At 34.3% G+C, this 25,262-nt stretch overlaps 5 protein-coding genes and 1 pseudogene across 6 annotated transcripts; 2 read left to right on the top strand and 4 right to left on the bottom strand.

The window, feature by feature from the left end:
* The first annotated feature begins 2,185 nt into the window (after positions 1-2,185).
* Positions 2,186-5,699, top strand: LOC120171615 (telomere repeat-binding factor 1-like). 2 transcript variants are annotated; one of them, XM_039179296.1, is made up of 7 exons: positions 2,186-2,380; positions 2,616-2,807; positions 2,999-3,207; positions 3,291-3,378; positions 4,009-4,092; positions 4,740-5,090; positions 5,259-5,699. In XM_039179296.1, the coding sequence occupies exons 2-7, from the start codon at positions 2,658-2,660 to the stop codon at positions 5,265-5,267; spliced, it is 891 nt and encodes a 296-aa protein (XP_039035227.1). In that variant the 5' UTR covers positions 2,186-2,380; positions 2,616-2,657; the 3' UTR covers positions 5,268-5,699. The 2 variants fall into 2 exon arrangements, with proteins under 2 accessions (XP_039035227.1, XP_039035226.1); XM_039179295.1 differs by having other exon boundaries at positions 2,999-3,210; positions 3,294-3,378.
* Positions 5,700-5,826: 127 nt separating this feature from the next.
* Positions 5,827-7,949, bottom strand: LOC120171562 (annotated as a pseudogene).
* LOC120171613 (pentatricopeptide repeat-containing protein At3g20730-like) lies at positions 7,826-11,739 on the bottom strand. Its single transcript, XM_039179293.1, has 2 exons — positions 10,959-11,739; positions 7,826-9,198 (listed from the first exon to the last, which is right to left on the bottom strand). The coding sequence occupies exons 1-2, from the start codon at positions 11,668-11,670 to the stop codon at positions 8,105-8,107; spliced, it is 1,806 nt and encodes a 601-aa protein (XP_039035224.1). The 5' UTR covers positions 11,671-11,739; the 3' UTR covers positions 7,826-8,104.
* A 703-nt stretch (positions 11,740-12,442) lies between these two features.
* LOC120171617 (ADP-ribosylation factor-like protein 8a) lies at positions 12,443-15,099 on the bottom strand. The gene is made up of 6 exons (XM_039179297.1): positions 14,958-15,099; positions 13,862-13,943; positions 13,721-13,753; positions 13,473-13,594; positions 12,920-13,081; positions 12,443-12,819 (listed from the first exon to the last, which is right to left on the bottom strand). Exons 1-6 carry the CDS (start codon positions 14,993-14,995, stop codon positions 12,702-12,704), a joined length of 555 nt encoding a protein of 184 aa, XP_039035228.1. The 5' UTR covers positions 14,996-15,099; the 3' UTR covers positions 12,443-12,701.
* A 2,253-nt stretch (positions 15,100-17,352) lies between these two features.
* LOC120171560 (vacuolar-sorting receptor 3-like) lies at positions 17,353-20,077 on the top strand. The gene is made up of 9 exons (XM_039179242.1): positions 17,353-17,659; positions 17,748-18,529; positions 18,608-18,677; positions 18,742-18,940; positions 19,044-19,269; positions 19,388-19,454; positions 19,559-19,693; positions 19,758-19,867; positions 19,982-20,077. The coding sequence occupies exons 1-9, from the start codon at positions 17,353-17,355 to the stop codon at positions 20,075-20,077; spliced, it is 1,992 nt and encodes a 663-aa protein (XP_039035173.1).
* Positions 20,078-20,612: 535 nt separating this feature from the next.
* LOC120171614 (transcription factor bHLH84-like) lies at positions 20,613-21,869 on the bottom strand. Its single transcript, XM_039179294.1, has 4 exons — positions 21,348-21,869; positions 21,055-21,261; positions 20,833-20,964; positions 20,613-20,742 (listed from the first exon to the last, which is right to left on the bottom strand). The coding sequence occupies exons 1-4, from the start codon at positions 21,867-21,869 to the stop codon at positions 20,644-20,646; spliced, it is 960 nt and encodes a 319-aa protein (XP_039035225.1). The 3' UTR covers positions 20,613-20,643.
* Between the last annotated feature and the right edge of the window lie 3,393 nt (positions 21,870-25,262).

The following is a 25,262-nucleotide window of genomic DNA, read 5'->3' as shown; positions in this document are numbered from 1 at the left end:
CGAATGCACCGTTGGTAGAAAGTATGAATGGATGTGAGGACGAGAAAATGTTCCACTGACTTGTGGTAGTGGACGGAAACATAATGAAAAATAAACTTTGAACCAGAAGTGAAAACCTTCGATTGAAACCTTTGATGAGCATGACCAGAATTACAAAGAATCCTAAACAAATCATTTTTTAAAGTAGTGTTTGGTTGGCATGAATCACCTGAAATGAGTGGGAATTGCAATCTAATTTTACTATTTTTTTATGTTTGGTTCAAGTTTTTTAAGGGAATTGAAATCTTTCATGGCTTCAACTTTCCATCAAATAATAGAAAGTTAATTCCATCTAAAAATAGATAGAATTCAATTCACTTGTTAGAGGGAATTGAAATTTGACCATACTACCCTCATTAATCTTTTGGTGATTTATTCATATATTGATTAAAAATATTTTTTTATTATTTCGGGTCGGGTTGGGTTTCTAATTCATATATTCGGGTCGGGTCGGGTCGGGTGAAACTTATTTTGGTCGGGTTGGGTCGGTTTTTTTAAGTATGATATTCGGGTCGGGTCGAGTTCGGGTTTAGGGTAAAAAATACTCAACCCGAAAATATATATAATTTTACCTTATATATTTATGAATAATTACAATAATACCCCTATATATATATATATATATATATATATATATATATTTCAATTAAGTCACTGTTTTTATTGAATAAAAATAATTTTTTATTATTTCGGGTCGGTCGGATTTCTAATTCATATATTCGGGTCGGGTCGGGTGAAACTTTATTTTGTTCGGGTTGGTCAGGTTTTTTAAGTGTGATATTCGGGTCGAGTCGGGTCGGTTTTTTTAAGTGTGATATTTGGGTCGGGTTTAGGTTTAGGGTAAAAAACCGGACCCGACCCGAAAAATATATATAATTTTACATTATATATTTAGGAATAATTACAATAATACCCTTATATATATAATTTTTTTCAATTAAGTCAATGTTTTTTTTTTGAATAAAAATGATTTTTATAATTTATTGAAATGAATAATCAATCAATAAAATGAAAATTTAATATTTTTTAATTTTTTATAATATATTACTACGTGTAAGTTGTAAAACAAACTAAAATAAAGCAAAAAAACAGGAAGTACAATTCTATCATTTTACATTACTGAAATCAAATTCATCTGACATGTCTACGAACCAGACAGAATATGAAATTGGATTCCAATTTCATTTCATGCCAACCAAACATAATATGGAATTGGATTCTAATTCATAACAGATTCCAATTTCTTCACAGATTTCAATTCCCTAAAAAATATTCCAACGAACCAAACGTCACTTAAGGAAATCCCAGGAAGAAAACCTAGAGAGAGGTATGAGGATTTTGTCACACAACCCTTTTTTTAACAGTTTATTGTAATATTATCATGTTACTCTTTTATATTTTATTAGATTTAACCACACGTTAATAACATAATTTTTTTAAATGGGATGGTACAAATAAAATTTCAATGTAAATATTATCATAAAATAAATAATTAATTGAGTAAAACTCATATTCTTGTAGAGACACAATTTTTTTTAAAGTGTGCGTCATTAATAAAATAAATAGTTAATCGAAGAAAATTGAAATTACAATATAGGCACATGCCCACTCTCACCAAATTATGACAGCGCCACTAGATGTAAGAACGTTTTTCACGAGGTCCATGAAAATATCCCTTTCTACCAAGGAAAAAAACATGCAAAAGTTATGGCGGCTATTGAGCATTGTTGTATACATAAAAAATTATTAGATAGATATATTTGTCCATCTCATTTTTTTAAGGTGGATCTTCATATCTTTCTTACATGTAAATAAGATGTAATTATTTAAAAATTATTTTAAAATTTAAAAGTCTTATTTACAGAAATTATAGATGATATGGTAAGTCCGTTATATCAAATTATCTTTTGATATGTAATTATAAAATTTTAAAATTCGCATCTTATAACCAAAATTCCCTTGGAATTACTAAATCTTTGTTTCTCTCTTGTTAGTGTAGTCAAAATCCCGAAGCCGCCAAATTCGTGGGACACGTGTCAATAACAGATCCACTAAGGGAACGTAGCCTGCTTCCACACGTGACACGAGTAAACCCTAGAATTTTATTTGGTGAACAACACCAACAAAAAGAGAAAAAAGGGAAAGGGAAAAAAAACCCTAACAGAAATTTCCGCCAAAAAATCACAGTGTCCCCATTTTATCGCCGTGAAATCTCATGTGGCATGGCATCGCCTTGGTAGAATAATTGAATTCAATCCCTTTCTTCCCATTCTTTTTAAGAAAAACAGCAAGCCTTCGATTCCTGATCTCCGGTCCAAGTTACCCGCGAAATTATTATAAGGTAATTGATCTTCTTTGTCTCATGTATTTCTGCTACATCTGGTAATTTGATTTTTCTTTTATGGTACTATATGTATTGTTGATTTGTTAGCACGTTATTATCTGTATGGAATTAGCTAAATATATGCAATTTTGACACAATATTGTTGATAATTTTGTTCTAATATAGTTTTATGGGAGGATTATGGTTGAATTTGATTTTATCTGCTAATATTGAGCGAAATGGGTTTTTTCAGCTTGTTAAATTTGGAGGCTGTGTTTTCTTTGTGTTCCTGTAAATGGGTGCCCCTAAGCAGAAATGGACACCTGAAGAAGAGGCAGCGCTAAAAGCTGGAGTCATCAAACATGGTGCCGGAAAATGGCGAACGATATTGAAAGACCCGGAATTCAGTAGTGTCCTGTATCTGCGTTCCAACGTAGATCTTAAGGTTTGGTACTTCTGCTTCCTGTGTAAAATGGTTTTGGTTTTGTACTAGCAACATAGCCTAACACCGGAAAATGGCGAACGATATGGAAAGACCCGTCTTGATAGATATTTATATGCCTTAACCTCACATCGGAGTCCGAGTAACATAGGCTCTGGTTTTGTACTAGCAATTCATTTTATTTTTTGGTGTAGGATAAATGGAGAAATATGAGTGTGATGGCCAATGGATGGGGTTCTCGAGACAAAGCTAGATTAGCTGTGAAAAGGACATCTAGCTTTAATAAACAGGAGAGTGCTATGGAACTCGGTGTTGTTCCAAGTGATGAAGATATCGTGGATGCTAAACTCATCACAGCTCCCAACACTACATTGCAGATTCCTTCTACAAAGAGATCCATTGTCAAGTTAGACATTGTTCTTGTTTTTGTTTGATATATTTGCATCTTGTACCATTTTACTTCTGACATAAATCTTTTCACTGTTGTAGGTTAGATAACCTCATTATGGAAGCAATTACAAGCTTGAAGGAGCCTGGCGGTTCAAATAAGACAAATATTGCTGCATATATAGAGGTACGCTTTAGATGCAGTATTCAGGTTTACAATTCCATTTATGTTTTCTATTTAATATAAGTATAGCTGTCTGGCTCTGTAATTAACAGAAACAAGAGGAGCATACCAGATTTAGAGATATTAGAACTTTAAATGTCACATGATTGGTTGATATCCACCTTTTCAATTAATTTTTTAACTGGCTTCAGTGTCTTTTCCTAGCAATCACAAAGAAGGGAAGAAAGTGATGTGAGGGAAGACTTTTGTGTCAAATAAATGATAAATTATACAGTTTGAGTTTTAAGGCGGTTGAAATGGAATAAGAGAGCTATCACTTTTTGTCAATTTTCTGTATTACCATTTGTCAAGTAAATGTTCTCTGTCAGTTGTTTTCCTGTTGGCATTAGCATTCGTATGGTTTTGGAAATTTGTTCACTTAAGTTTCTTCGTATAACGTACTTATTTTTTCATCAGTTTAATCTGCTTACTTGGATACAATGTTCCCCTTCCACCTCGAATTTTGGTGATGACGGCACCCACCATGTTTAGCACAAATGTTTTCTAGTAGTTCTGTTGGCTTTTGCATTTGTTTACCTCAGGAAATGTGTTCACTTTGTTTGCATGATTTACCCTTTTTTCCTACTTCTTTAGGAGCAATATTGGGCACCTCCTGACTTTAAGAGGCTCTTGTCAGCGAAGTTAAAGTATTTAACAGCTTGTGGTAGACTGATTAAGGTAATTTATTTGCTGCATGGAAACATATTTGATGCTACTTTATTCCAAGTCATGAAGTTTGTTGTCTGAGAAATTAGTAGTAGATATATCTTGTTTCATTAAATAATAAATATATTTTTTACATGTATTTTGTTGCCTGTGGGTGTTTTCTGTTATAATTTTTTAAATGGTTTAGGATTTTTGAAGGTGTTGTACGTATATGCGTGATTGAAGGGTTGTATTTGATCTTAAGTTTAAGGAGCACTATCAGTCTGTTGTTTATGGCATTCCTGGAACCAGTAAAAATGATTATTGTGAACTATGGTATTACAGTGAATAGGTCTGGTTGTCTGTGTAATGCCGAAATGATTGCAGTTTTTTTTTGTGTAAAAATCTTAAGAATCCCTCTGAATCTGTGTCTATGGCATCAATAAAATTTCCGTAAAAAAGTTAAAAAGTGATTGGTCTGAACTGAGAAGGTATTATGGTATAGCCTGATCTCAGTCCGCTGTGTAACACACAAAGGCTTCTTTATAGTCCTAGTACTGCCTTACCAAGTTTGTGCTAGTTTTTCTTTTGACCTTTTTCTAGAATGTTGATGTCTGGTTAAATAATGGGTTGTTTTTCCTGATATGTGGCTTTGATTAATTCAATACTGTTGCTTGCAGGTGAAACGCAGGTATAGGATTGCACCGGCTCTGTCATTTTCAGACAGGAGGAGGAATCATTCCGTTCTATTTTCGGAGGCAAGGCAAAGGGTTTCTCCTCGATTTGATAGGGATGATGTAAAAATCCTCACAAAATCGCAGATTGATTTAGAGTTAGCTAGGATGCGGAATATGAAACCACAAGAAGCTGCTGCCGCTGCTGCCCGAGCAGTTGCAGAAGCAGAAGCTGCTATAGCAGAAGCTGAAGAAGCAGCAAGAGAGGCAGAGGTTGCTGAAGCTGATGCAGAGGCAGCACAAGCTTTTGCTGAAGCAGCTACGAAAACTCTTAAAGGAAGAAACAATCAGAAAGAGGTAAATTGACGTCTATTCCCATGATTTATTTTGCACATGAACATATGCACAAGGAACCTGTACACAGCATATACGGGATTTCTCATTGATTGTCATTCCCTTCAAACTTTGTTTATTGTTAGTCATTTATCTTTTGACATCATGCAATATTGTTTATTTAATACGCAGATGGTTTGATGATTTGATAAAATGAGCAATGAGGTGTTTGAATGACGCTTTTTGTAGCACTCAGCAGTGATCATCCCTATTTGTAGTAGGCAAACCAGTGATCATCTTCAGTACCTTTAGTCTTTGAGAAAAGAAAACGATGAAGGCCTTTCCGGTTGTATATACATAGGATTCCTCCTCTCCAGCAGGGCCGCTTTTGAATAGTAGGTTCCATTATTGGTTTCAAATGCAGGGATTCTTTCTTTTTGTTCTTTTTGAGAATATTATGGGATTGCAGTTGATATTTATTCATTTCGAATACCTCTGCACTTGGGATGCCGGAAAACACAGAAACTAGAATGTACATAGGGGATAGGAACTGTTTGTTTCCATTTGAGATTTATCTGTTGTGTAGTTCTTTTATGTTCTATGCCATTCTCAGTAGAAATGAATTCATTTGCTGCAGTTTTCGTGTCAAATCAGTGGTATAATTTGTGCTGAAACAAACCATGAGTAGTCTTAGTTTTAAAGCTCACTCCACTTACAAAACCCAATGCCAATGTAAAACACTTTGCAAGGCGAAAATATTTAGGAAAAGGAAGACAAAAAGAAACCCCATGGGGCAAGCCAACTCAGCAATGGACATGGATGACCCAACTCGGCTATGACTCAGCAGCAACTTCCATGGATGAGTTTTTCAGTGGCGGGGTCTTCTTCTTTGTCACCCTCAAGCTGACTATAGTTGCCTTTCTCCTTGAAGAGTTGGATATGGTCATATTTGCAGTAGAGTTTCCCTTCATGAGCAATGTAGTTTGATGGACTAATGGTGCAAACCTCCATGGCTGCACTTGAAGCAGCTTCTGTGGTATGATGTCCCATCAACGGTAACCTTGAAGAAACATCAACTGATAATCAAAACTTTTCATTCTTTTTCACATCAATGTTGGGAATTTTGGCATATGTTATATGATGAAATTTCTGGGGTTTTTACCTTCTCAATTGGGTACACAGGTTTGCTGCACCCTACACATTCTTCTTTAGTGCCACAAAACAGATTCACCACTTTCTGTGCATTCTGTTGCATCCAACTCATTACCAATCAGTGAAGATTATTGGGTGATTTGGTGGAAAGATAACATAGAATATCCCCAGAATTACCTCATTCTCTATTTGTTTTTCAGGTTTGGCAATCTTTGGTGTTCCTGAAACAAAAGAGAGAAATTAGAACAGATGTATTCTAAAAGTATTCGAGTTTAGACCCTGTCGACGGATGGTAATCAAGCGTGATCGTCTGAAACACCATCCGTCGGCAAATATTCTCGTACCCTGTTTAAAGAAGGAAAAAACCTCGGGGTTAAACCGAACACGAACATCCAAAGGAAAGTTAAGCAAGGAATTTACCTTCAATACTCTTGTCAAGACTACCAGTTCTCTTAAAGAGCTGATCATAGTGAGGCCTGCAGTACAACACCCTTCAAAAGAGTTGTAATTGCTGAACTGCAACAAAAGAAAAACAAAAAGAAGAAGAAGAGATCTTGTAATGCCAAAAATGCAACAGTGCTAATGAAAGCTAATGTTATATGGTTTAGGGTTACCTTGAGAGTGCCCTTGCAATGGTGGCAACGAAAGCAAGCATTGTGGAAAACCCTGTTATTGGCAGTGAGCTTATCGACCAAGTAGACAGTCTTGTGGCAGGCACTGCATTTCTGCTGAGTCCCTAAATGTCGCCATTGAATTTGAGCTTTGATTCTTTTGCCCTTGTAAGTGGTGTCTCTGATATATAAGCCTGGGAAAAGTTGAAGTGAATTACGGGCAACAAGTTAAAGGAAGATCTGTTGATGGATTCATACCCCACTTCACTCATCATTTTTCTCCCTTTTTAAAGCAATTACCATTGTGTTTGCCATTTTAATCTAATTGATTTTGGGGTAAAGCACACAAATGGAACCCGACTATAGGGTATTATTTTCTTAAATCCTTTAACTATTAAAAGTTATAAAATGATCATTTAATTATAAAATGTTGTTTTATTAACTTCAACCATTGAAAGTTACAAAATGGTCACCCAACTATTCATTATGTTCTAAACTCGTCATTTCTCGTTAAAAAATTAGCGGTTGTCTAAGTTAGACGTTATATTATTGAGTGTAATATGACAATTTGTCGTGTGATATTCTAAAATTGATTCAAAGCATATCCAAGATGCAAATGCACTTTTAAGAGGCACTAACAAGTAAAAAAAGAGGTTAGCTGTCTAGTATATTGCTATAAACATATATGATTAAGTGGTAAAATAGGGCATTTGGTCTAGTGGTATGATTCCCAAGTTCAATTCTCGGAATGCCCAAAGTCTCATTGCTTTGCATTTTTCTTCTTCTTCTTTTTGGTTCCCTAATAAATTTCAGAAACAAGTAGCAAAATAAATAAATAGGCCAGGTAAAAACAATACAAGCAACAAAATTCGGCATTCGATCTTGCTAAGAGCACGATAGGTTCCAAATTTGATTATCCGAATGTATATAAAGAAAGAAACCTATGTTTGAATCTCGAGTAGCAGGTGATTGACATTGCTCTTCAAAAAGATTCAGCCTCTTCATCCTCATTCATAGGTCAATACACCGATGTAGTTACCTTGATCCGAAAAGCAAACCCACCATTACTAGTTGTCTGTTTTCTCTGCTTAGGGGATCCTGCCTTACCGGAACCGGACATTAGTCAAGCAGAATAATGTCCATCGAGTAGAAAGAAAATAAACAAAACCAATGCTCCATCTCCTCTACCGTCACCGTAAATTTAAGTGTTTTCTTGTGATATTGTAAATACAGCTGCATCTTCCATATTAACAATAATAAGATAACTTGACAATTTCAACTTGGCTTCGAAAGCACCATTTCCTTATTTGTAGAGCTCAGAAGGCTGTATCCTGGATCCTTCACAGCACTTCTCTCATCCATTAATTTACGTGTCTCCCGAGCACTTTCCCATGCACCAGATCCTGCATATAAGCCGGCTAAGGCAATGTAGTTAACTGATTTCTTTGGATCCATATTAAAAAGGTGTGTTGCCGCCTCTTCTCCTATGTACATGTTGCCATAGATGTTACTAGCCCCGAGAATGGCACCCCAAAGTGATGCGGTAGGTTTAATATTCATCTCGCATATCAGATTATGAGCAGCTTCTAACTGCCCTCCACGTGCAAAGAGATCCACCATGCAGGAAAGATGCTCAGCTCGAGGCAATATCGCATATTTGCTGACCATTGAATTAAACAACTCTGAACCTTTCTTAATCAACCCAGTATGGCTGCAAGCAAATAAGAGAGTCAAAAAAGTTACATCATTAGGCTTCATGCCTTCATGCTCCATTTTCTCATATAATGTGATTGCCTCGTGTCCATATCCATGCTTTCCGTATCCAGCAATAAGCGACGTCCATGAAATTACATTTCTCTCATCCATTTCATTGAATACCTTATTAGCATCTTTTATTTCCCCACATTTAGCATACATGTCGATTAGAGCATTGCCCATTGCCACATCATTGGCGGGGTGACATTTTAAAGAACAAGCATGGACCTGCCTTCCCAAGCTCAATTCTGCAATATTGGCACATACATTAAGAACAGAGCACAACATCATATCATCCATTGCCACTTCCATCGAATTTATCTCTTTAAAGAGATCCAAGGCATCTCTATTTCGCTTGTCCTCACGTGCAAAACTAGAGATCAAGGCCGTGCATGATATAATGTCTTTCATTGACATATTTTGATATAACTTCGAAGCACACTGTAAACTTCCACATTTAGAATATGCATCAACTAGTGATCCCTCCAACACATTATACGATTCAAACCCTAGTCGATATATCAGTCCATGTACTTGTCCAATCTTCACCAGACCATCATCTCCAACGGGGACTCTCAAAACACTGCCCATTGTGAAGCAATCAGGGAGCTTTCCTATTGAAGCAGAGTGTTTCAGAAACAAGGTGAACTTTTTAACGTTAATCAAAAGCGGAACAGACCATGCAGTTAGAAACGTCAAAATAAGACGGCGACAAAGGAAAATGGTAAACTGTGAATAATATCAACAATATACTAATAGAGAAAACAAAGATTTAGTAGTTATTAAGTTACTGACACTAAGGTGGTGTTTGTTTTTGCAGAGGTAAAAGGTCTGCAGTCTGCGGACCACATCTGCAGGCATCTACAACAAAAGAGGTGGACCAAAAGTCTACAGTCTGTAAGAAGAAGACTGTTTGTTTTTTAACGTCTGCAGACTGTTAAAATGAACTGAAATATAAATAAACTGATTTTTTAAACTGAAAAGAGTTTTGTAATACTGAGATTTAAATAATTTTAGTTTTACAATACTGAAATTTAAATAATCCATACAACTAAAATAATAAATTATTTAAAATAAATCAATCAATATTTTAAAATAAATCAATCCATACTAATAAATTATTTAAAATAAATCAATTCATACAACTACAATAATAAATCAATCCATATTTTAAAATAAATCAATCCATACAAATAAATTATTTAAAATAAATCAATCCATACTAATAAATTATTTAAAATAAATCAACTATATTTTAAAATAAATCAATCCATACTAATAAATTATTTAAAATAAACCAATCCATATTTTAAAGTAAATCAATCCATACTAATAAATTATTTAAAATAAATCAATCCATACAACTACAATAATAAATTAATCCATATTTTAAAATAAATCAATTCATATTAATAAATTATTTAAAATAAATTATTTTAAAATAAATCAATTCATACAACTACAATAATAAATCAATCCATATTTTAAAATAAATCAATCTATACAAATAAATTATTTAAAATAAATCAATCCATACTAATAAATTATTTAAAATAAATCAATCCATATTTTAAAATAAATCAATTCATACTAATAAATTATTTAAAATAAATCAATCCATACAACTACAATAATAAATCAATCCATATTTTAAAATAAATCAATCCATACTAATAAATTATTTAAAATAAATTATTTTAAAATAAATCAATCCATATTTTATAATAAATTATTTTAAAATAAATTATTTTATAATAAATTATTTTAAAATAAATTATTTTAAAATAAATTATTTTATAATAAATTATTTTATAATAAATTATTTTATAATAAATTATTTTATAATAAATTATTTTAAAATAAATTATTTTAAAATAAATTATTTTATAATAAATTATTTTAAAATAAATTATTTTATAATAAATTATTTTAAAATAAATTATTTTAAAATAAATTATTTTAAAATAAATTATTTTAAAATAAATAATCTTATTAAATTATTTAAAATTATTTTAATAAATAATTTTATTTTATAATTGTTCTTGAAGAGGTTTAAAGACCTTTGAAGACATAAAACCAAGTCTACATTAAGAAGAGCTCGCGCAGACGTTTGAAGAGCTTCTGTCTTCTAAAAAATAAACAGTCTGCGAAGCCGTGTGGTCTGCGCGACGCAGACATAAGTGGTTTGAAGAGCTTGCACAGTAAAAATTAACACCACCTATGTCTTCATAGATTAGTTTACACAGTACAGTTATTTCCGACCATCAAAACGAGGCTCTATATCCCTAGAAGTAGAAGACTCGGGTTCGAGCAGTTGCAAAACACCACAAAGCAAGTACATTTTGCCATATAAAAACGAAGAATGAAAGCTAACCTTCTCTTATCATTTCTCGCAGCAACCTAAATGCATTGGAAGCAAAACCCTGAAAAGCAAATCCACCAATCATCACGTTCCAAGAAACCAAATCCCTTTCTTCCATTCCACGAAACAACCGACACGCATCCTCCATGTTTCCACACTTTGCGTGCAAATCAAGTAACCCACTCTGCACAAACAAGTTCCCAACGAACCTCCCTTTCTCAATACACCCTTGAATTTGAATCCCACCTTTAAAACACCTCAAACCAGTACAAGCTTTCAGCGCACTCCCGTAGCTGAACTGATTGCCCTTGAAACCCGCTCTCCTCATCTCCGAAAACACCAACAAAGCATTATCGAAAGACCCATTTTGGGAATACCCTGAAATCATAGCCGTCCATGACACAACAGTTCTTTCAGACATTTCATCGAACACCTTATTCGCGGCCATCATATCACCGGATTTGGCATAAAAAATGATTAATTTGGTACCTAGATGGGCATTTGAAGAAAACCCATTTTTTATAATTTGACCGTGAACTGAAAGGGCTTCACGTTTGGCTTTAGAATCGATGCAGAGCTGCAAAATTTGCATGCAAGATGAGGAATCTAATTGAACCGACTTGGAGTCTTGTTGAACTTCACCGCACAATGATTTGATGCCTCTGAGAAGGTTTTGATTTAAAAAGTTGACGGCTTTAGCTGCTTTTGTAGGGAAACTATTCATTGTTTTTTTCTGGGATATGTATCTTCTTCCCTCAAAGCCGTCAAACCGCTAGCAGAAACGGCAAGAATGCCAAGAACCGTGATGCAGACATTCGACAATCAAAACCATGCTTATTTATGTAAGGGTAAATTATACGTTTTTAGTATCTGAGTTATCAGTTTCTATCCGTTTTATTATTAAAACTTTTAATTTTTTTAAAATTATATCTAAAGTTTAGTTTTTATTTTATTTTAATATCTATAGTTAAAAACTTTAGTTTTGGTTTCATTTTAGTACTCATGTTTAAAATTTAAAGATAAATTTTGAAAAAAAAAGTTTAGGTACTAAAACGAACCAAAATTAATATTTTAGATACTAAATGCGTTAAGTTTTTAACGATGGCTATTAAAATGAAATGAAAGCTTAAGTATTAAAACATATCAAAACTAATAATTTAAATACTAAATACGTAATTTACCTTTTACTTAGATATTAGAACAATACCTCATGATTTTATTTCCTTAATTCTTTTTCAACATCATTATCTTCCTAATTTAACTTCGAATTTGATTTAATTTGTAATGAGATGTTGATTTTATATTTAAAATGCACCAATTATTCAAGGTCACATAAATTTATATCAAAGTCGGCATTTACATGATGTATGCTTAAAAAAATTATAAACAAATACTATCTTATAATTTTTTCAAATAATTGGATTAAATGAGTTTACATTAAAAATTTTAAATTAGATATAACCCATTTTTTGTACTTTTTTTCTCATTTATTATTATTAATTTCAACCATCAATTTTCATTGTCTAACGGTCCAAAAAACATATAAAACTTAAAATTCGATATCAACAAATCCCAACGCTCTTCATATAATACTTATGATTCGAGCCAAGTTGGAAAATTTAAGACAATGGTGTCGATCAGACATTAACAAACCCTGTTGGGCAGACACACATCGAAGTCATATATTCAACCACCCTGTACCAAGAAGCAACTACAACAGAAGCTGGGAAAACAACAGACAAACTTCTTGTGAATTCAATTCTTCGATTTCGAATGCTTCACCAGCCAATCGATCACTGTATCGATGTTGGTAGAATTCTTGCATGAGATCATATAGCAACAAACCTCTCTGTCGGTAATCGATTTCAGGCCCCTGCATGGTCCAACACCGCAAAACATGAATGAAAATTTACATTTGCATTAAGATCAACGGTTGTTTATGTCGGTTTCTGGAAAATTTACAGGGCTCTTACATTTGCTCTGCCAAGTTCTCCTTGGACAAGGCTTCCGGTTTGTCGATCTTGTTTCCTAGAACCAGCAGGGGAATGCTGCTTAATGAGGGTTTACTTAACAGGTCGTGGAGCTCTCTTCTCGAGACAGATAAGTTATCGTTATCGGCAGCATCCACAACATAACTGCATATTGCAGAAAATCCCAGTAAGTAGTCGGACATCGTTACGGAGACAACGTACCGTCGAAAAATTTACCTACGCAACGAGGGTAATAAAGCATGCAAGTTCTACATGGTAGATACCATATATGTATGCGTCTTGCAAAGCAAAAGGAAATGATAACAAAAGCATATCCCTCAACTATGTGTTTAGGGCATGCTGGATAAAAGCTCACCGGAGAACGCGAGTTTCATATCCTTTAAAATCTAACCTGTATATTTTCATAACATTTATATTTCGATATAGAAACAACTCCCTTTGAATAAAAACATATAAAAGAAAAATTAAATATCGTAATATTTTCCAAGTTTATCCCATGAAGAGAATGATAAATAAAGGAGTACGAATGACATACACAATAGCTGAAACAGCACGACAGTATCTCTCCCACATGCTTCGAAACCTAGGTTGACCCCCTAGATCCCATAATTTTATCGTGACGTTTCCTTTAGTTACCTTCCTCATATTGAATCCTACCTGCAAACAGAAGAGATGTCATGAAAATTAAAAGAAACAAAACTGACCAAAACAAACACTCGCTGTATGCAAATAACAAATTCTAAAAAATGAATGTCGGTATTGGCTCTTCGCCACATGACTTACCGTTGGTATCATATCTTCACTATATCCACCAGTCTTGAAATAAGATACAGACAAAGAAGTCCAGTTATCAGCAACAAGCTAAGAGATTAAGATATCAAACAAACGAAACAAGGTTATAACTCATATCGGGTATTCACTTACAGCAATGACATTAACCAGGGATGTTTTTCCAGCATTCTGTAGGCCTATTAATGATAGCTCCATTTCTTGCTTGAAAAAGAGACTACAAGGAATAGAAATAAAATAGAGGCCGTGCAGGAAACCGAATCCAAACAAAATGTATAAGAAAAGGTCAATCAGACACACACATCAGGACCTCTTCTAAACTTAAAAGGTATTCCGTAAAAGGAATGCAAATAAGGAAAATGGTCAAAGGAAACAAGATAAATATGGGGCTGCTTCAACCAATCACACTTCACATCTCCTGAAACAATAAATAAACAACCCTCCCGAGTCCCACCAGCAACAACTAAAGCCTTCCTTTTGTTACCGTCGGTTACATGACAGAAACTGCTCTTAGGCGGTTTGCTAATTTGACTCGAGAAGAAAACAAGGACGGAGAGCAGTGAATGATGCTGTTGTAGTTCGTTATGCCAACGAGGAAAAACATATTCCGCAAAAACCGGCCATACCTCAATCAACACTCTCCCCGTTAAAGCGCGGTACTATGATTGCGATCTAGATTATCCCACTATGACAAGTGATCCTTATCTAAAGCACTTCAGCAAGATACCCTATTAATCTCACCCCTGTAAGTTTAACTATTGCAACCAGCTGCAACAACCACTTTCCCAACGCAATAACACCCACCTTGAGCATGGATGTGGGGAAAAAGAAATCCCTTTTCTAGCTATCTTTTAAAAGCAACCAAACCAAGCAGCCATATAAAAGCATGTTTATAGCAATTTATGAACCTTCTTAAAATGTAATTATCAACATTGGCATTTCTAATTGTAATATCTATCTATAAAGGGAAGAAAATCCAATACACAACAAAAACAATAAATTCCACTCTAAAATCCAATAAACAAAAACAACCACAAGACGCATATTCCAGTCACTTACATGCTTGATCCACATCATCGATTTAAGAAATTAAAAGCGAAGTGTGAAATTCAGTAATGAGATCGGTTAGATTTCACATTTGAAATTAACACAAGAATTTGAAAAAAAATAAAGCTTTCTTTGATTCTTTGGTTTTATTTTCTCGGTAATCAAACAAGGAAGGGAAACTTACCTTCGAAGCCAATTAAGAAAAGCTTCCCATAATCCCATCTTCTTCGAATGAGGAAAAAAAATTTAAGAAAACTAGGGTTTCAACTTAGTGCTGATAAGATCCGACGAAAAAATAATTTTTTAAATTAAAAAATGGATTGCATTTTATTCGGTTCTTAGAAATGATTGAATTCCGTCGTTATTTAAATCAGAAAAAAAAAGCCTTTTGAATAGGTCCAATTAAAAATGCATCCCTATACTCCATAAAAACTGAGAATTAGTTCCTATACTTTAATTTTTTTTTATAATTTGATCATTTGTACTTTCAAAACCTAAAAGTGTGGTCTATTTATTGGTAAACACATGAAACTGAACTATTTTTTTAACAATTTATTACATATAAATTTTCATAAAGTAAGAGGACCAAATTCTGATAATCAAATTAAAAAACAAAGGCCTAATTATGAATGTGTCCCTCTACTTCACAAAAAATGAGTACCTTTTTTTATATAATTTAGTCTTTGTACTTTACTAAACATGAGGAATTAGTTTATTTATTCCTAAATACGTGAACTTGAATCGTTAATTCTTGATAATTTATTTTGTCAATTCTTTTATAATTTATTACTTTTAAATTATTGAATTGTTTATTTCAAGATCAGCAATTTAACTGTATAGTCGTAATAGTTTTACACAATTAAACTAAATTCTCATTTTTCATAAAGTGTTATGACTAAAATGTGATAAATTGACTCAGAGGGACTAATTTATCAGACAAAAAAAGTTAACCGTGAAGTGCTGACAAAGAATGTTCCGTCGCTGATTGTCACGCGTTGCGAATTGAGAAGCGATAAGATTTTTTCAAGAAATTTGGCGATATTTAATTAGTACGTGGTTTTCACGTGCAAGGTTGGGAAATGAAAGGTGGTTTGCGAGATAAGAACAAAAGTACAATTTGGATAGTGGGAAAACGACGCCGTTGTTGAGATCTACAAGTCCAGCTCCTTTACTTGCAATCTCCAGGTTGTCCCTTAACGTGTGTAATTGGTATTGGATTGACTTTAACTTGTAGGGTAAACTACACTTTTAGTACCCAACTATAACTTTTGTTTCTTTTTCACTCTCAGTTAAAAATTGGGTAAACTACGCATTTACCTAAACTATTAGTTTTAGTTCGTTTTAGTACCTAAACTTACAAATTTTTCAAAATAATACATAATGTTTAGTTTTTCTTTCATTTCAGTATTTCACTATTAAAAACTTAACACATTTAGTATATAAACTAGTAATTGATATGTTTAGGTACATAAACTTTCAATTTTTTAAAAAACTTAACGTTAAAATTTGAACATGGGTACTAAAATGAAACAAAAAATAAACTTTAGATATGATTATGAAAAATTGGAAGTTTAGGTACTAAAACGGACCAAAACTGATAGTTTTAACATTAAAGACATAATTTACCCTTAAAAATTTACCTTATGACGTTATATTTTACTTTTTAATGATATCACAGTATTACCTTGCAATGACACATCACTATCGTTACCTTATACTCAATTACATGCCATTATGGTTGAATTCTGTGACAAATCTAAAAAAAAATTTAAATCGATTTTATTACCAGACACAATATGAAGTCTGTAACAATAACTCAAACATCGAACTGGACAAGGACAATACTGTTTTCCATATCTTTCGTTATCTCCAAGATGATAGTGATCGATGATTCAGTTAATGGATGGTGAACATTTACCTTATAATCATCATGAAAGAGTGAGACTTCAGACCACCCTCTACTATCAGTCCTAATTTGTCTCCTCCTAGATACTAATATGAAAAAATTAGACAAATTTTGGGATCATTGCGAACAAAAAAGAATTAAGCCCCAATGTGAAAAAATGGATAAGTTTAAAGGCTAAAATTTAAATATCCCCTTAATTAATTAACATCTTTTGTCAGATCCGGACATTGACTACGTAACATTAATTTACTCGATCCAAGCCCTAACTGTCCCACTTTCTTGGAGTGATGGACACGTGTTTCATAATTTTAACTATTTTTTAACTCCACGTGCGCAATATATAGTGTTTACATAGACAACAAATTAGATCCTATTTTTACTTTAAATGAAAGCGATAAATTAACATCTAGTCCTTAAATTTAATCTTTAAATTTTATATTGTTTCATGTTTAATCCTTGTGATGATGTAAAATTCTCAAATTGTTAAAAAATTATTAAATTCAGGACTAAAATCTGAATCATTCCATAAATGAAAATATAACTACTCATTTACTCGCATGTATATTTTTTTCTTACACTATCTTCCTCCTCCTCCTCCTTCACTATCTTTCCTTAAAACTGATTCAAGCATTAATCCCAGAAAAAAAAACACGTGTAAATAAAAAAGTAAGAGATGAAGCTGCAGAAATGTCATCATCTTCTTCTTCACGGGATTGTTTTGTTTTCTTTGTTAATGAATTGTTGCGCGAGATTCGTGGTGGAAAAGAACAGCTTGAGGGTGACTTCGCCGGAGAAAATTAAAGGAACCCACGACAGCGCAATCGGAAACTTTGGGATACCCCAATACGGCGGAACCTTGGCCGGCGTCGTGGTTTACCCCAAGGTGAACCGGAAGGGTTGTAGAAGCTTCGGTGAGTCCGGCAACTCCTTCAAATCCAAGCCCGGCGCTCTTCCCACTTTCGTTCTGATCGATCGTGGAGGTACACGTACACCCTTTTCTCATTTGAGCTCAATTTTTCACTAATTTCTATGAATTTTAGTGTTTACGATTCGTTTTTATTTTCCCAGATTGTTTCTTTTCCATAAAGGTTTGGAATGCACAGCAGGCCGGTGCTCATGCAGTTCTTGTCGCCGACGACGTTGCAGAAGGATTGATCACCATGAACACGCCGGAAGAGGATCGATCGTCGGCCAAATACATCGAGAACATATCGATCCCGTCGGCTCTTGTCGACAAAAGCTTCGGCGAAACTCTAAAGAAAACGATCAACGGCGGTGATATCGTCAACGTTAATCTCGACTGGCGAGAGGCCGTTCCTCATCCCGACGACCGTGTCGAATACGAGCTTTGGACCAACAGCAACGATGAATGCGGCGTTAAATGCGATATACTAATGGAATTCGTCAAGGACTTCAAGGGTGCTGCACAGATACTCGAAAAAGGTGGCTATACGCAGTTCACGCCACATTATATAACTTGGTACTGCCCTCAGGCCTTCACCCTAAGCTTGCAGTGTAAATCTCAGTGCATCAACTATGGAAGATACTGTGCGCCGGATCCCGAACAAGATTTTACGACCGGATACGAGGGGAAAGACGTTGTCATTGAGAATTTACGGCAGCTATGCGTTTTCAGGGTCGCAAACGGGACCGGTAAGCCTTGGATGTGGTGGGACTATGTGACAGATTTTAAAATACGATGCCCGATGAAGGCGAAACGATACAACAAGGACTGTGCAGATGATGTTATCAGAGCTCTTGGCATTGATGTTAAACAGATTGAACAGTGTATGGGAGACCCTAATGTAGATGCAGAGAATCCTGTTCTAAAAGAAGAACAAGATGCTCAAGTAATTCCCACATTGCTTGGTTATTTATGGTGCAGTATTGTCATCTTTGATCCTTTATTATGTGCTAATTCTGTATAGGTGGGGAAAGGTCCTCGGGGAGATGTTACCATATTGCCAACGATCGTCGTTAACAATCACCAATATCGAGGTTCATGTCGATGATGCCAATGTTTCACTTAGATGTCTTCATTTCTGATGTGTTTTGCATACAGGAAAGCTGGCCAAAGTTGCTGTTATGAAGGCCATCTGTGCCGGTTTTGAGGAGACGACCGAGCCTTCTATTTGTTTGAGCAGCGGTGAGTTTTTCTGTTGTACTTTGTTGTTAGAGACGATCAAGACGGACTTGATCACGGCTGCTTGTGTGGCAGATGTGGAGACGAATGAATGCTTGGAGAACAATGGTGGTTGTTGGCAAGATAAAGCAGCCAATCTCACAGCCTGCAGGGTATGAAATCAGAGAATTTCCTTGATTAGAGGTTCTATGCTTGCTTTCTGACTCTGTTAACCCTCTCAGGACACGTTCCGTGGGAGAGTCTGCGAGTGTCCCTTCGTCGATGGTGTCCGATTTAGCGGAGACGGTTACCGTCATTGCGAAGGTGCAGTGCCCGATTGATTTTTTATCGTGTTTGCTTATGTTTGATGAGGCGACACTGCTTTCTTGCATGACAAGGCATTTCTCACCTGTTTCTGTTTTTACCAATCAGCTAGTGGCACCGGAAGGTGCAGAATCAACAATGGAGGTTGCTGGCATGAATCGCGAGACGAAATTACTTACACGGCTTGTTCGGTTAGTATCAACACTCGTAAGCTTTGTCCGGTTTTAACGAGTTTATGTACTAATCAAGGCTGCGTAAACAGGAGGTTGGGAACAGTAAATGCGAGTGTCCTCCAGGGTTTAAAGGTGACGGTATCAAAACCTGCGAAGGTGAGTCCCGAATGAACGAACATACGTTCCGTGCCGTGATTAGGAACTCGAACTCGCTCGATTTTAATCTTAGAGGTGAAGAAACTTGCTTCAACTTCATGCAGATATCGATGAATGCAAAGAGAAGAAATTGTGCCACTGCCCCGAATGTCGCTGCCAAAACACTTGGGGAACTTACGAGTGCACGTGCACCGGAGATCGTTTGTATATCCGGGACCGGGACCGGGGTGCCTGCATAGGTGAGTTGTGGATATATGATTTGTGCCTCCAGTGTTTTTATATCAACTCCTTGCATTGTCTCAGGTAAGGCCGGTGCCGAAGTAAGAGCATCATGGGCTGCCATTTGGGTCATTGTAATTGGCTTGGCGATTTCCGGTGGCGGGGCTTATCTCATATACAAATACAGATTAAGGGTAAGTTAGTGCATTATCGGCTAGGCTTGGATTCCGGTACCCGGAACCGAGGCATTGTGATCGGCATCCTCAACTGGATTCCCCCTGATGGCATGTGTTTAACTACTTTTGCAGTCGTACATGGATACGGAAATCCGGGCTATAATGGCACAATACATGCCTCTAGACGGTCAAGCCGAAGTTCCGACTCACGCGAGCGACCAGGCATGAAGACAGGTGGACAGAAATCCATTGTTGTGATGTGGTTTCTTGTTCCACGTTTATTCATTTGGATTTGAAGCATTCATATCATTGATATGTAAAATGGAACAATAAATGGCTATTTGTTCTTTATATAAACCTATGGCTCGAAATCGGAATCAAAGTCAGAATCGGAATTAAGATACATGCGGATAAAATTCGCATACGATAAGATTTAAATAGGAATAAATGTCGAACGAATTTACATATGATAAAACGACTTAATTAATCAGAGATAAGATTTAAATAGGAATAAATGTCGAGCGAATTTACATATGATAAAACGACTTAATCAATCGGAGGGGTAAAGCCAGGGGGCTGGCAGGGGAATTGGCTCCCTTGGTTGAGTGGTCTAATTACATGTTTAGTCCTCTTTGAATTATAAAAATTCGATGAATGATTTGTGGTAGTTATTTTTTATTATGAATCAAGATTTTCAAGAAATAAATCCATTACAAAACGGCAACGACTTATTTCAATTTAGAGAAATTGCGGATAGCCTATGTTTCGGACCGCGACGGTCCGACAACGCCTTTCTATGATCTCATTGCCGTCCCAGCCTTGAGATCGAGTCCGATATCCATTCCGTTGTATGCAATGGGCGCGTACATCCATAGATCATCGGAACTCAACAGCTGCGAGATTCCGGAATAAGGAAACCGAATTAGATTCGAAAGGAAATATCATGCGAAAACGATCAATCAAAGCAATGCTCAGTTGGTTACCTTAATCTGCAGCTGCAAGAACTTTACATATTGGACTGCTTCTTCAAGCATTGTACTAAGATCAACCTTTGTTCCATTGGGGACAAGATTCTGTAGAATTCGCAATCTTTCGTTGATTCTTTCCCTTCTTTTCTGATAGATCGATAAGGACGGACAGGTTAATCGGTCGGTTTCCGATTTAATCTTCAGAAATGCTTGATAGATTTAATGACATGTACTTACCCTTGCATAAAGGCTTTGAGGAACAGTGACAGCTCCCCCGCTTGCTCTTGTTTTGCCATTCAAATTTAGTGCTGCATCCCCAGAGGCATTCGAATCATCCTCGGCCGAGCAACTGGTCCAGCTTTGCTCGTTGAGACCGGCACTACGGACGTCTTCCTCGATCGAGATGTTCTTTTTTGACCTTGCATTTTTCATGGTCTTTTGAACCTGCACCGGTAAACAAATTATGATCAACAAAATGCTACATCAAAAACACCGATACAGAAAGATGCATTTGTGTTTTCGCAACTCACATCTCCGGAACTCCTCGTTCTTTTCTTCGAATTCTCTGATACGATGCTGCTTTTCTTCTCGGCTACAATCGGTTCCGGTTTCGCCATACCGAGTCCCCTTTTGGGGTCCAAAATCTTATCAGAAACATGTTCTTGCATGATTTTATCACCGTTCAAACAATCATCGGCTCCGACGAGGAACGAGCTCGTGTTCGTGCCGTCTTCCATACGAAAATCCATCGAAACTAGATGAGAATCACTCAGATAAAAGCTCTCTTGGCTCGACGAAGACGAAAAAAGAGCTTTACTACCAGGACTATAACTACTCATATCCGAAAAACAGTAGAAAGTAGTCATATTCTCATGATTTGCAAGCCAAAAAACCGATTCGAACTTCGAGTTCGAGCCGCCATCGAGCAGATCATCAACAGGTAAGGGACGGTTGCTAAGCAATTGAGCCATGAAATCGGCTTCTTGATCAGTAGTGTACATCCCACCGAGACAACTCCAGTCTTCTTCTAACATCGTCCCCACTGAATCCATTATAGAAAATGGTGTTCGAGTTTTCGGGTTTAGGGTTTTCTTCGGATTTCGCTGAGAAAGAAACAGGATAAACAGGCCTATATATACATTCCAGCAACTGTGTAGAATGTTTCGTTCACCAGAAAGCATTGACTTCACTCGTGCAAATCTCTCTTCATAATTACCAATTATTACAAAGCTCGTAATTTGGGGCCCCACAAAGAACAACTCTGATGAACCCTAAAATAATGAAGAAATATTTAAGCTAACCTCGAAACGCCTGGGTTTAACTAACTGTACGTGTACACATCAGGGGAATGATTTTGTACTTAGAACATGAACTAAGATTAGGTGGAAGAAAACAACAAATACTGGTCAATTATAAAAATGGGTCAAATTAGGTTTCTAGTCCCTCTTATACACTCAAATTTGGAATTTACTTCCTGTACTTAAAAACAATTAATAAGAGTAAAAAAATCATATCAACATTTTAACTAGAATAATTAACGGGTTCTAAATAGTATTTAGAATTTATATTTCAAATATCATAGTTTTTATAAATAATTTATATTCATTACTTACAAAGCATTTGAAATGTATATTTGATGTATCATAATATTAAAGAATTTGAATATTATTTAAATTAATTTATTTTTTATATTTCATTTCTTTGTAATATTTTCTCGTACAACCACATGAAATCTGGTCTATTAGTCAATTCACGGGGATTTTGTTACATAAGATGTTCATTATAACGTCTCTCTTAATCTGATTTGTTTCATCCACGATATTAGGATTCAAACCCTGAATGTTGTTTAATGAATTTAACACTTAATCTTTATTATAACACTTTTAACAACGATATTGAACACTTAAAATCGAAAAATTTAGCAAAAAAGCATCTATACCAATCCAAATTTGGCACTTTTTTAACCGTATAATCAATGCTAAACTAACCCTAATTACTCATCAAATCAACGTTCATGGACTAAACTCCATACTGAATCCCAAGCTTGAGGACAATAAAGGGACCAAAACCACAATTCGAACAATCCGAAATCAATGAACCAGGAAGAGATTTGGTGAAGATGAGAATGACACCTGGCAATGGACAGACGTGGGGGTCTTAACTTGAAAATATCATAAAATTTTCATTAAAAAAAACATGAAATAAACAAATGGGGTTGATGAAGAAGAATGAAAGGGGTCGTGGAGATGAGTAAAATGGGAGCTGAGCTGACATTCTCAGACCAGACATTGTTTCTGATGTTGGGATACTTTGTCTCCTTCAATGGCCTTTCAATCCTTCTACAAGTGTCTTGTTCTTTCATACTTTTGGGAATCTCGAGCTTTGGTGTATGTATATCTCAAGATCATGTACCAGAATATTTCTATGAATATGAATCTCATAATTGTTTGAATAGTTTTCTCATCTTCCATGGTGTATGTGTTGCATATTGTCATGAATTTGTCAGTTTTTGATGGGTAAATTACGCGTTTAGTACTTAAATTGTCATTTTTGATTCGTTTTTATTTCATCTTAGTATCCCGTTAAAATTTTAATGTAAAGTTTCGAAAAGATTGAAAGTTTACGTATCAAAACGGATCAAGACTGATAGTTTAGATACTAAACGCATTAAGTTTTTAACGGCGGGTACTAAAATGAAATGAAAACTAAACGATATATATGATTTTGAAAAATTTTAAAGTTTAGGTAATCAAAACCGATAGTTTAGATACTAAATACATAGTATTTGTTTTTTTTTTTTGATAAATCTAGACGAAGTATATGTTTAAATACTCTCAATCATTTTATATTTAACGTTTATACCCCTAACATTTACGGTGTTTGAACCCGAAACCTCAAAAGATAATAACAAATCTCTTAATCACTAACATTTAATCTTATGTACAAAGAAATGTGTTGGAAAGTTTTAATCTTATTTAAAAATTAAATCATTAATTAATGGTTCAAAAAATTCCAATTAAATAAGTTTATTAATTATGGTAAATGCATGGGGATTATAGATTTACTTAATTACTTAAAAGAGTTTTAAAAGAATTAATCTCGATAAACGATTTTTTTTTACTTTTACTTCGGTGTTTATACATATTTTTAGTTTTACGATGAATATAAAAATTTACTGAAAATAGCGATTTTTATAAAAATATTATTTATATATCCTTACTTCAAGCCCAACTGCCCAAGTAACAATTAAGAATAGGGGTGTTCATTCGGTTAATTTGATGGCCGAATCGACCGAACTACCATTTTCGAATTAATTAAACTTTTTTTTCTTTAACCGTTAACCGAACCGAACTTTTTTTCGAAAATATTAACCGAACCGAATAAATTTCGGTTAATTCAGTTAATTTTCGAATTAACCAAATTTTTTTAAAATTTTCTAATTTATATATATATAAATTAAATATTTTATAATTCAAAAAAAAACAGTTTATAATTAATTTAAATAATATATAATTATAAAATAAAAAATTTATATAAATTTTTTAATTAATTAATATTGATTTAGGTTTAAAAGTTATTGAATCTTAAATTATTAATTGGGTTTTAAATGGTTTGGGCTGAGCTCATATGTTATATATATAATATATTTAATATTTTTTAATTCAAAAAAATAGTTTACAATTAATTTAAATAATATATAATTATAAAATAAAAATTTTATATAAAATTTTTAATTAATTAATATTGATTTATTTTTAAAAATTATTGGATCTTAAATTATTAATTGGATTTTAAATGGTTTGGGCTGAGCCCATATGTTATATATAATATATTTAATATTTAAAATTTTATTTCGGTTAATTAACCGATTTTGAACCAAATTAACCGTTAACCGAATATCTAAAAAAACCTTAATCGTTCCCCGACCGAACTAATTCGGTGGCCGACCGAATTAATTCGGTTCGGTCGGTTAATTCGGTTAAAACCGAATTTTGAACACCCCTAATTAAGAATTTACTTTTACCCTATGTGCATTATGTACTTTTCATTTTTTAAAAGTAAAATTTTAAATAAATAATTTATCAAAATTGTGTAAATTCTTGTAAAGCAACATTCATCCTTATTTTTAAAAAAAATCTAATTGAAATCTAATCTAAAATAAATGTATGTTTAAAACAAAAATTCTATTTACCTAAAAATAAATCCATTCTTATATTCTCAAATCTATCTATCTTCATATCATATATATTATTTTTATATTATATTTATTATACCAAACAATAAAAAAATTCAAAATTCCACATCTGTGTTTTGATTAATGTAAAGACAAAAATACCCTTTACATAATATTTTAAGAAATGATTTGAGATCATATAATAAAATTAAAATCGATTTTCGATAGTTTAATTAACATGACACGAATTGTATTAAGATGTCTTAAACTA

The sequence above is a fragment of the Hibiscus syriacus genome, unplaced genomic scaffold, assembly GCF_006381635.1.
Source record: "Hibiscus syriacus cultivar Baekdansim isolate YM2019G1 unplaced genomic scaffold, ASM638163v2 tig00111834_pilon, whole genome shotgun sequence".
Classification (NCBI taxonomy): Eukaryota; Viridiplantae; Streptophyta; class Magnoliopsida; order Malvales; family Malvaceae; genus Hibiscus; species Hibiscus syriacus.
This window is presented reverse-complemented; position numbering and strand designations above follow the sequence as displayed.

What these genes read in the sequence shown, in the direction of transcription:
- LOC120171613 (XM_039179293.1), bottom strand. Translation starts at nt 11,670, where the DNA reads ATGAATAGTTTCCCTACAAAAGCAGCTAAAGCCGTCAACTTTTTAAAT. An exon ending in GCGAGAAATGATAAGAGAAG is followed by an intron (nt 9,199 to 10,958) that starts GTTAGCTTTCAT and finishes CTGCTTCAATAG; the next exon opens with GAAAGCTCCCTGATTGCTTC.
- LOC120171560 (XM_039179242.1), top strand. Translation starts at nt 17,353, where the DNA reads ATGAAGCTGCAGAAATGTCATCATCTTCTTCTTCACGGGATTGTTTTG. An exon ending in CGTTCTGATCGATCGTGGAG is followed by an intron (nt 17,660 to 17,747) that starts GTACACGTACAC and finishes TTATTTTCCCAG; the next exon opens with ATTGTTTCTTTTCCATAAAG. An exon ending in GAGAACAATGGTGGTTGTTG is followed by an intron (nt 18,941 to 19,043) that starts GCAAGATAAAGC and finishes TAACCCTCTCAG; the next exon opens with GACACGTTCCGTGGGAGAGT.
- LOC120171615 (XM_039179296.1), top strand. Translation starts at nt 2,658, where the DNA reads ATGGGTGCCCCTAAGCAGAAATGGACACCTGAAGAAGAGGCAGCGCTA. An exon ending in ATATTGCTGCATATATAGAG is followed by an intron (nt 3,379 to 4,008) that starts GTACGCTTTAGA and finishes CTACTTCTTTAG; the next exon opens with GAGCAATATTGGGCACCTCC. An exon ending in CTTGTGGTAGACTGATTAAG is followed by an intron (nt 4,093 to 4,739) that starts GTAATTTATTTG and finishes TGTTGCTTGCAG; the next exon opens with GTGAAACGCAGGTATAGGAT.
- LOC120171617 (XM_039179297.1), bottom strand. Translation starts at nt 14,995, where the DNA reads ATGGGATTATGGGAAGCTTTTCTTAATTGGCTTCGAAG. An exon ending in TTTCTTAATTGGCTTCGAAG is followed by an intron (nt 13,944 to 14,957) that starts GTAAGTTTCCCT and finishes TATTCCTTGTAG; the next exon opens with TCTCTTTTTCAAGCAAGAAA. An exon ending in GTGAAGATATGATACCAACG is followed by an intron (nt 13,595 to 13,720) that starts GTAAGTCATGTG and finishes TTCTGTTTGCAG; the next exon opens with GTAGGATTCAATATGAGGAA.
- LOC120171614 (XM_039179294.1), bottom strand. Translation starts at nt 21,869, where the DNA reads ATGGATTCAGTGGGGACGATGTTAGAAGAAGACTGGAGTTGTCTCGGT. An exon ending in GAACGAGGAGTTCCGGAGAT is followed by an intron (nt 21,262 to 21,347) that starts GTGAGTTGCGAA and finishes TTACCGGTGCAG; the next exon opens with GTTCAAAAGACCATGAAAAA. An exon ending in TCTTGCAGCTGCAGATTAAG is followed by an intron (nt 20,743 to 20,832) that starts GTAACCAACTGA and finishes GGAATCTCGCAG; the next exon opens with CTGTTGAGTTCCGATGATCT.